Source organism: Lactuca sativa, chromosome 1, assembly GCF_002870075.4.
Source record: "Lactuca sativa cultivar Salinas chromosome 1, Lsat_Salinas_v11, whole genome shotgun sequence".
Classification (NCBI taxonomy): domain Eukaryota; kingdom Viridiplantae; phylum Streptophyta; class Magnoliopsida; order Asterales; family Asteraceae; genus Lactuca; species Lactuca sativa.
The window spans coordinates 219,333,550-219,345,293 of NC_056623.2; the positions used below are offsets into that span (position 1 = coordinate 219,333,550).

At 34.6% G+C, this 11,744-nt stretch overlaps 1 protein-coding gene across 1 annotated transcript; it reads right to left on the reverse strand.

Annotated features, from left to right (window-relative positions):
- Window positions 1-1,761: 1,761 nt before the first annotated feature.
- Window positions 1,762-3,419, reverse strand: LOC111892418 (peroxidase 27). Its single transcript, XM_023888463.3, has 4 exons — window positions 3,132-3,419; window positions 2,837-3,022; window positions 2,568-2,742; window positions 1,762-2,412 (listed from the first exon to the last, which is right to left on the reverse strand). Exons 1-4 carry the CDS (start codon window positions 3,354-3,356, stop codon window positions 2,009-2,011), a joined length of 990 nt encoding a protein of 329 aa, XP_023744231.1. The 5' UTR covers window positions 3,357-3,419; the 3' UTR covers window positions 1,762-2,008.
- Window positions 3,420-11,744: the final 8,325 nt, after the last annotated feature.

Below are 11,744 nucleotides of genomic sequence, written 5' to 3' on the forward strand. Positions count from 1 at the left end.
GATACCTGGAAATCCGGGCTGTTACACTAAAGTTGCCAATTTTAAGGACCTTGAACCTCAGACACACCAGGAGGGGCAACTCAAAGCTCATGGAGTGGCATCAAGCTACTAGATCATCTCAATAGGGTCAAAGAGGATCTAAGCTCCTAAATGATGGATCTAAGACTTCAATGATAAAGTTCATAACTTTATACCTCAAACAAGTTGGAAATGAAGCACATAATCGAGATCCATAAGGTCTACCTTGATCCTCAACCTTGCACCAATCTTCTACTTCTTGGGTATGGACCAAAACACACCAAAAATAGATACCATGAGCACAAAATACCATCACGAAGGCTAAAGGACGATTTCTAGGGTTTTAAGAACTTGGAGGTTGGTAATGAGGTTGGCCCCAAAGACTTAATGAGCTTATATCGGGTATATCATCAAGATTAGGGTTCTGATTATGTTGCATGTACGCCCCGCATACATGCCTGAAGGCACGATCCTGCCTCGTATCAGTACACCCTGCGTACACCGGAGTATACCCCTGCATACTGGTTTTACAACTAGTATGATACTCATACACGTATGTAGGCCTTGCGTACTGGTTAACCCTTTCACCCTCACATAATTTGAAGTTCATAACATCCTCATTATTAATCCGATTCCGACGATCCCTATATCCATGAAAAGGTAACAAAAAGCTCTATGCTTCTGCTCAAACCCACCTTAATATATCCAGAGCGAACATCTAACTTCCATAAAAGCCGAGTTGACATATTACAAAAATTCCCCTTTGGCTCCAAACGCAAACCGAAAACCCGGATCATCGAAATTACACCATCCACCCCAAATGAGTCCAAATCTCAATTCTTTAAGAGTCTTAAGCCTGCTAATACCCAAATCCTTAATCACCACCCCGAAATGGAAAGGATTCGAAACAGGACATTACAATTTATATGTCTATAAAAATTGAACGTTACTTCTAAGCTGTTGAAATGTCACTCTCTTGACAAACAAAACACTTCATCTTTAGCCATCTCTATGCAAAGTATGCATTGATTGCTTAGTTTTCATTGTTGTTGAATTGTCATGTTGTAGATTGAGTATATTTCAAATATTAGCATTCATATTTTGATGTTTAATATATATATAAAAGAAGACGTATATATAATATTTTGATATTTAAGAAAAACATATACGATATTTAAAACTTTTATGAGGGATAAATATAATATTTAGAAAATAAGTTGAGCAAATATGATTTTTAGATATTTAATAAGTGTATATCCGAAATTCTCTCAACCCAATAATAATAATTGCTGCAATTTTAATAAAATAAAACATATAAAGGGTTTTTAGCAGCGACAAAGACGCAATAACGGTAATGTAATAGAGGCGACAAATAACTTTTTGCGACTCAGTAGCTACCACCAATCTCCACTAAAGCCTTATTTTTTGTTGTGTTATGGAGGCCAAGCCTCCAACTCAAAATCCAAATTTTACTAGCAATGTACTTTTTCCGGTTGGCACTAACCTCTCCATTTTGTTAAATCATTTCATCCATCATGCGTAATGGAAGACAGAGTATGTATATGGAATTGATATTTACTTAGTTTTATAATATATATGTTACTTTATCCCATTATTGATTATTGAAGATATCGATCTATTAAATATTTATGCAAACGCCTCCATGAGCAAGAAAAAATACAAACGTTAGGGTAATACACTCTTTGATGGATGTCTTTCATTTAAAAGGCAACAAATCAAGAATAATACACTTAAAATAATGGAAAAAACATTAAAAATTTTAATTGAATACATAGTGACAAGAACTCTTGTCTATATAGAATGGCATACCGGGAAAATCACATGTACGGGATCAAACTCGTAGCACAATACTCTTTGATGGATGTCTGTTATTCACTAATCAATTTTAAGCATGAGATTAAGTTAACATGCAAACATATATCGGCCAAGATATTTTTAGGTATTATTTGGGTTTAGTTTAAAATCAGGACTAGTTTCTTTTGGTGCATACTTTCCGAATTTCACCTTGAGAACCTGTAAGGACCCCAATCCTGCCCATGCTAACCATAGAGACACCAAAGTCCTTGAAGAATGTGGAACCCTCGCTAGTAGCTTGAATCATGTAAGCTCTAGTCTCTGGGTCATCGAGTAAGGCTGCATCGGATTGAAGAAGTCCCCTCCTCTTTGTCACTAATTTGAAATAGGAGTCATCGAATGTCTTGAAGCTTCCTGGGTCTAACTCAGCAAAAGTGGTTAGATCGTTTGGCTTGCACTTTAACTTCAATCTTGCAATGTAGTTAGGGTCCATGGTGGGGTCTGTATCACCTTCACCGGTAAAGTTGTAGAGCCGGCTATCAAATGACGAACAATGAGATATCCCTATGGTGTGCCCTCCTATAAATAATCAATAATCCACATGTATAAATATTATTAAATAATGCGTTTCAAATCAACATATTCGACTGACTTTTAAAAATACAAAGCTGACATTGTCGTGATAGAGAGTTGTTGAAAGAAATTTTCACGTAAAGGAATTCAGTAGAATGTACCTGAGAGAACAACAAGGTCTTTTGTGTTTAGGCCCCTTAATGCCCACGATTGTTTCAAAACACTGATGTTTGAGGCAAATGATGGTAAACCTGTCACTGGGGTTATGGGATCAATGAATAAAGACACATTTCCATCTCTTCGGCCTGTTTCAACCTCCCAAAATGGTCCCTTAGTCTGTCAACAAGTGAAAACACAAAAAGTAAACACAATTGGTTATCGTGGAACTTGAAATGAAAAGATTTCAGAAAAGAATGGTATATATAGATACCGCTACTGTAACGTCTCTGGCAACTAAGGCTACAATGTCAGCACATGAAACCACATCTGGGCAGGCCTTTTCTAACGCCAGCTTCACCCTATCGATAATGTTGAACCCTCTTAAGCTTAGATTTGGTGGTGAAAATTTCTCGGACTGATTCGTTGGAGAATCCAGTAGCACAGATCCATCACAACCCTATGAACAAGAGAGGCATACAATTATATTAGTAGTTTAATTAAGAAAGTAAATTACGATGCAAAAAGAAAGGTATTAACATCTTGTGCTAGAGTATGCTATTACGAACCCTAATGAAGCAATCGTGGAAGTGCATTCTCAAAAGTGGGCCAGATAGAGATGGTGCTACAGCCATAACATCGCTGATAACCTTAGATACTATCACCTCGGCTTGAGGGCATGATTTCTTATAGAACCCTACTTTCAACCCTTGGCCTTCAGCATGTAAAGAAAACAGTGATAGGACTATTATTTGAAGCATGAAAATCCCGAATAAGTTCATTCCACCAGCCATTTCGAACTGGAAAGACACTCACACAACTTAAACTTATATCTGGGATATTTGGAATGTAAACCATATCAAGGCATATTATATAGTCTATTAGGGAAACCCAATAATTTGAACAGCATCAAAATGTTGTCGTCACCACATGGCATGAATTAGCATCTTATGGAAAATTAATAAAAAAAAAAATCATGGTTGACATTGATAAGTTAACACAATCAAGCCGTTTCAAAATGATGGAGATAGGAGAACGGTGATTTTAACAATGGTAATATTTGCTAGGGTCCCGACATTTCTTATAATATCTAGCAAACATGTACTATTGATGACAAGGTTAGCCATCGTCTAACTGTTTACAACAACTCATGTTAAAAGTAAAGACAATCAAAGGGCACAAAATAGTTGACTTTGCATTAGGAACATGCATTCTTCAATCATTAACCTAATGCATTACCATCGCAAAATCCCAACAAGTTATAAAGAATTGGAGAACAACTGGTAGCTGAATATATAAAATAACGAAAGTAACTGTATAGCTAATCAATGGATCGATTAAAGCAGATGGCTTGATAAAAAAACAGGGTTTGGTAAAATCTTCAAATTAAATATGCTTAAATGTCACATAAGCACTTAAGCACAACTCATTTATCTAACTGCACCGATGTGATCTATAATGCATAAGAATGAATCCAATTGTGAGGAGCAGGTATTATTTATGTGTATTATAATATTTTCGGGAAAGTGAAACTTTACCATTCGTTGATGTATATCTAAGCTTTCATTTGACAAAACACAACGAACCGTTTATGTGAAGTTAAAATTTTATGTTACTATCTCTACAAGTTTTAGCTCATCCGTTAATTAGGTTCATCTAAACTAAAATGAAACCTTTATCATATGCTCTTGCATTCATAGTGACACTTTCAAGTTTCAATGATAGACAAGATTTTTTGAAAATATAATCAACCTTTTCAAACTATCTTAGGTTTTTTTAAAAGTCTATTCAACATTTCAAACTCTTTATGATTCATTGCACTATCATTTATCATTTTTTTTTATGAACAGCAACAAAGTTTTCATTACAAGAATAAATTAAGCTAGCAAGAAGCTAGAATTACAAGACATTAAGACATTGTGCATTTCTACTTTCAGATCTAAAAACCAATTATCTCAAGTTAACATACTATCATTTATCATAAGTTGTTGCATTCTATAAGTTTCAACTGATCATGTTAGGTTCATCTAAACTTAAATGAAACCTTCACCATATGTTCTTGCATTCATAGTGAGACTTTGAATGATTGATCAGATTTTTTGTAAATATAATCAACGTTTCAAATTATCTTATGTTTTTGTCTATTTGTGGTTGTTTAAATGATCGACTTTTTTTTCTACAAGTTACATCTTTATTTTACAATCAATTAGCAAATTATGTTTAGGAGAAATGGGTAAAATTAGCTTTTATCCCTCAGATGGTTTCGTGAAGTACTAAATCTTATCGTTGACTTTATTTCGGTGACTTCACAAGTTTAGAACATGCTCTTGAATAAAAAAATTAGATCACATAAGATCATGGGCTGCACAAGCTCTTTAACATGCATTATCAACTTAATAAGAATCTTACCAGCCATTTATGTTCTTAATAATCGATTTAGTACCGTAAAAGAAATTAAAATTAAAACACCAAGGGAATAAAAGCAATGCATCGTGCATTTGACACGTATCTAAAATTTGTGATATTAAATATAGATAAACTAGATATCAACCCTTTCTTTGTAGAAATAAATACATTTTTTTCAAAATTAAACCCCCACATTCATGTAAATGAATATGTAAAAAAATGCAATTAAAAGAAACTTATAGAAAAACCAATATCTAAAAAAAGAATAAATCTGTAAAACAAAAAAAAAGGAATTTTTTTTAAATAGAATAGTAAACAAAATATAAAAGTTGTAAATATTCATTTTCTAAAAACCAATTCTAAAAAACATATGAAAATTACTTTTTTAACAAGTCTGAAGCATACCATACCCGAAGAAATGTAACATCAACATGATCATCTAGAATAAGTTGACTTTGGGTTTTTTCTTTGTCATGTCAATATACTAATTGTTAGTTCGTTGAGATGCTCAACGCTCAGACTATGTTTGTTTACCTCTTAATTGAAAAACTAAGAGGTAACTTTTTAAAAATTCAGATATTTAGTTGCCTCTTATTTTTTGGCTGTTAATTTTTTAAAAACCTCTTAATATTTCAGATATAGAGTAAAGTCTGAAAGAAAATAAGAGACCTTGTTCCTTTTTTACCCACTGTTCCTTCTATTCATTAATAGACCTCCACCTCGACCTTCTTCTCTCAACGTGCACACCTTCCGCCTCTACCATTTGCCCTCCGGTCCGGTCACTGCCGCCAACCCTTTTGTCTCATGCTTTGTCAAAACTTGGAAACAACATAATCAGGGAAGATTTTTTCTCAAATCGATTTTATGTAATCGATTTAAGAACCCTGTTTCTTCCTTCATTCGTCGGCGACACCGCACCTATAACCCCCTCCCATAGTTGATGCCTCTACCACCATAGCTAACGTTGCTTCCGTTAACCATCGCCCTGGAGCAATCAATTTCATGATTTGATGTCAGGAGCAATCGATTTCAAGGTTTGACATCTGGAATCAATTTCAAGGTTTGACATCCGATTCTCTATAAATCAGATGCCTTGATTCTAATTTTGATATCATTTGTTACTGATTTTGTGAATAACATCATGATTTTGATTTTCGATTAGAAGTTTCTGATTTTTTTTTATTTTGATTTTGGATTGGAAGTTTATGATATCACTTGTTATTGATTATGTGAATAACATCATGATTTTAATATTTCAGATATATAGTGATGTCTGAAAAACAAAAGCGACCTTGTTCCTTTTTTACCCACCGTTCCTTCGATTCATGAATAGACCTCCACCTCGATCCTCTTTTCTCAACGTGCACACCTTCCGCCTCCATCATTTGCCCTCCGGTCCGATCACCGTCGCCAACCCTTTTGCCTCCAGCTTCGTCAAAACTTGGAAACAACATCATCATGTAAGAGTTTTTCTCAAATCGATTTTACGTAATCGATTTAAGAACCATGTTTCTTCCTCCCTTCGTCGGAAACACCACACCTGTAACCCCCTCCCTTAGTTGTTGCCTCTACTACCATAGATATCGTTGCTTCCGTCAACCATCGCCCTGGAGCAATTGATTTCATGATTTGATGTCTGGAGCGATCAATTTCAAGGTTTGACATCTGCAGTCGAATTCAAGGTTTGACATTCGATTCTCTATAAATCAGATCCGTTGATTCTAATTCTGATATCAATTGTTACTAATTATGTGAATAACATCATGATTTTGATTTAGGATTGGAAGTTTCTGATTTTTTTGATTTTGATTTTGGATTGGAAGTTTATGATATCACTTGTTACTGATTATATGAATAACATCATGATTTTAATATTTTAGATATATAGTGAAGTCTGAAAAAAAAATAAGAGACCTTGTTCCTTTTTTACCCACCGTTCCTTCTATTCATGAATAGACCTCCACCTCGACCTTCTTCTCACAACGTGCACACCTTCCGCCTCCAACATTTGCCCTCCGGTCCGGTCACTGCCGCCAAGCCTTTTGCCTCAAGCTTCGTTAAAACTTGGAAACAACATCGTCAAGTAAGATTTTTTCTCAAATCGATTTTATGTAATCGATTTAAGAACCCTGTTTCTTCCTCCCTTCGTCGGCGACACCGCACCTACAACCCCCTCTCATAGTTGATGCCTCTACCACTATAGAAATCGTTGCTTCCGTCAACCATCGCCCTGGAGCAATTAATTTCATGATTTGATGTCAGGAGCAATCGATTTCAAGGTTTGACATTTGCAATCAATTTCAAGGTTTGACATCCGATTCTCTATAAATCAGATGCATTGATTCTAATTATGATATGAATTGTTACAGATTATGTGAATAACATCATGATTTGAATTTTAGATTGGAAGTTTCTGTTTTTTTTTTATTTCGATTTTGGATTGGAACTTTTTGATATCACTTGTTATTGATTATGTGAATAACATCATGATTTAAATATTTTAGATATATAGTGAAGTCTGAAAAAAAATAAGAGACCTTGTTCCTTTTTTACGCAACGTTCCTTCTATTAATGAATAGACCTCCACCTCAAACTTCTTCTCTCAATGTGCACACCTTCCGGCTCCACCATTTGCCCTCCGGTCCCGTCATCGTCGCTAACCTTTTTGCCTCCAGCTTCATCAAAACATGGAAACAACATCATCAGGTAAAAAATTTTCTCAAATCGATTTTACGTAATCGATTTAAAAACCCTGTTTCTTCCTCCCTTTGTCAGCGACACCACACCTAAACCCTTCCCTTCGTTGTTGCCTCTACTACCATAGATATCATTGCTTCCGTCAACTATCGCCCTGAAGCAATCTATTTCATGATTTGATGTCTGGAGCAATCGATTTCAAGGTTTGACATCTGCAGTCGATTTCAAGGTTTGACATCCGATTCACTATAAATCAGATCCCTTGATTCTAATTCTGATATCAATTGTTACTGATTATGTGAATAACATCATGATTTTGATTTTGGATTGGAAGTTTCTAATTTTTTTGATTTTGATTTTGGATTGGAAGTTTATGATATCACCTGTTACTGATTATGTGAATAACATCATGATTTTAATATTTTAGATATATAGTGAAGTCTGAAAAAAAAATAAGAGACCTTGTTCCTTTTTTACCCACCGCTCCTTCTATTCATAAATAGACTTTCGTCTCGACCTTGATGGGTTTTGAGAAAAACATCATTCCTATGGTGCACATGCAAACCCTAATAGCTTTTGGATATAGTTTGTCTAATGAACATGCAATTGAATATCCAAAGCTATAAACCCTAGATCTAGCATAAAATTAATCATATTAACATAAGAATGAGGTTTAGATCTTACCTTGATTGTTATGTAGCGATAACAATCTCTAATCCACCTTGTAATGGCTTTAGAATGCTTAGAGTCGCAAGTGTCACTCCTCTAATGGCTCACAAACACAAAGAGCAACAGGATGAAGAATGAGAAGAGAGGATGCACCCAAAAATCGTGTAGAAACCCTAAGGAATCAGTTGGCCACGTTTATGGTGCCCTAAGGGTCAATCATAATTAATCCTCTCTCTCCATAAATCATCCTATCAAGTTGCTTTGGTGAAGGCAATCCAAAAGGACCATGCACCACCGGGTCAAGTACATACAAAAATAGTTATGGACATAGACACTAATCCAACAGTCTCCCACTTGGATAAACGTAATAACTATTCTACGTATGACTTCAGACCCTGACTGCAATCATAGCTTTCAAAAGCTGTTGTCAACTCTGATCTTATCAGAAGTGTGTCCTTTAGATAAGGGATCATGTATTCCTCCATTCTAGATATTGTATAGACTGAGACATGGATTTAAACCATTCTCACTATATTGTTTCCCGACTTCCGATTTATGACGACTGACAACAGACTACAATTGAACACATCAAATTAGTCTCGGCTTGGCCAAGCGCTTATGTGTCATCACTAAATCATCGAGGGGCTCACAGATAGCGCTTTCATCCTACATTGGATAAAAGGAACGGATAAACTTTGATTCAATGCTTGCTTGCACTCACTTACCGAATCACACACAACAATATGTTTTATAACACCAAGTTACTGGTGTTTTTACATATTGTCAATGTGTAACCGACTCGCAAGATACAACTCACACATCTCGGTTTCAAGAATATAAGATGTTATCATCTCACCAATCACTCGTGATAGAATTCATGAAGTGATCCAAGTGAGCGTGGGTTTAATCCAATGCTCAAATCGTATTAATAAGCACTCATGAACGTTGCAACAAACATTTGCTTATGTCTAATATAGACAATCCACACACCAATTCACGACAGTCTTCATTCATACCTACTTCCATCATATGAACGATTGTGGTTCGTTCGAATAATTTGATTATTCTGAAATAATGAATTATTCAAGAAGTCAAAATATGCAAAGTGAAACACAAGAATAATACTGATCCCGTATGGCCCCAAACTCTGGGTATAAATAAAACATTTTATTTAATCACCATATTGATTACTCATTATTTGTTGTTTCGGGTAATCAACTTCTTACTTGAATTATAATAACAATTGTCCCATGCTCATAGCATGCACACAATGTTTACCTATGGTCCTTACTATGTGAAATAGATCAAATGAACACATTTTCAATCATACTCATTTCACAACTCCCAATCCTTATTACAAGTGTAAGAATATCAAATTCTTGCCACTTATAGAATATTCTAGATTCTAACATTTTATGCAATGATCCTTTCATAAAGTCATAGCTCAAATTCATCAAGACTTGGCCAATCTCTATCAGAAACAATTCTATAGATATGATGTCTCTCACTCAAAGTACATTCCTTTGAACATCCTTCTTGCATAAAAGTTTCTAATCTAGACATAGATTATCAATATTCAGCTCCCAATATGGAAACATTTCCATATTTTCCATATGACAACTCATTCTTAATATAATCTTATCTATTCATAATAATGTCGATATGGTTCATCCAATATCATACTTCCAACTACTCACAAGCGAACAATCCTCAGCGAGCTTTGGATCGTCCTTTGATAGTTGTTTAATTATCTTAGTCAAAACCGATTCTTGCCCTTTTTCCTTCTAAATGCGCTAGACATCTGAAAAATTTTAGAATGGTCAAATATTATAGCACTTGCAATCGATCCTATACCCGAAGCGTATGGTACACGATGCATAGTGTCTTACATAAAGATACGATACTTTATCAATCTTTTGCCATAATATTTAATGTGTCACGTTCTCACAATTCAAACTATGAAGAGGGTACCATAATCATAATCGAAATTTTTAGAACGCAATATGTATCCTTGACTACATTTATTAACATTCCACAACCTAAGCCTTTAGATTTGAAATGAAGTATAATATTCTCTCCCTTAATTATTGCAAAACAACTATTCAACCCTTACGACTTTGCAAAGTATAACTCTTGTTTTCTATAATTAATATTGCTAACTTGCAATACTTGCCTTAATAATCATACAAGCACAACATTTATGCTCCCACTATCATGATGATTATTATCATATAAGCATAACACTTAAGCTCCCACTACCTTTGACATGTATTCAGAAAACACCTTAACTTCTAGAAAACAATACATATGGACCGAACTTTTCTCAATCTTGATTTCTTGCCTTATGGTAACACGAGTGCCCACCATGTCTTCCAAGTAGTTAAGCAGCTCACCCTTTCCTATCAATGTACTTTCCATTGATCAAGGTGCTTGCCTTTTATGCGTTCAAATGAGAACTCATAGAACTCACATGCATAATTAACTCAATACGATAGGTTGTAAACCTCAAGTTGTATGCTAGTGATGATCGATAAGGTTTATTCTTGATTAGTTCTTGAACTTTTCAAGACCATTAAGACTCCCACTGACTCCTTGACATATAAGATTCTCTTGTCAATAAACATTTCTCGACAAACAAACATTCAAGAGTTAGTGTAGCTTTTATCAAGACAAAACACTTTACAAAATTGGTCATAGTTGGTCTTTGTCTTGTCCAAGACATCACAACATTCCAATTTAAAATGTACAAGAATGAGAAAACCTTTTCAAATTCCACATTTGATGAATGTTATAAACCTTCTTAAGACTTGTCACTCAATGTTACAATCTTAACTCTAAGACTTATTTTTTTGGAACGAAGTATGATTTACTTCTTTATTTAACCATTTCTCCAATTCTTGATTCCTCTTCTCAAACATACAATTGTACTAAGACTCACTTAGAGGATCAATTGAGATATGGTTCTTAATCATTAAGACCTATTATAAAACATAATAAAAGGTACTCTCCCTTCTTCTTAGAATAGAGAAACTTTTATCTTTCTTCCTACTTGATTCTTCTTATCCGTTCTGCTATTGATAGAAACTCTTTCAATTAACTCAGAATTACACTTAACTTATAAGTATAATCATATTTACTAAACCTTTAGTAAATCATGACGAATATCTTTGTCACTCTTGTGGTAGACTTGATCAACACACAACTTTGTGTACTCGATCTCCTAGTCCTTCACTTGACACTTTGTCAACGAATTAGTCTAATTCCCAAATATGAAAATTTTCATTCATCATGCAACCAAGTTGCATGATTCCAAGTTTCTGTCCAATTGAAACTTGAGCGATGAGAAACTCTCTCTATTTGGTAAATTCTTGACATTTCCACAAATAACATAATCCATTATTGCTAATAAC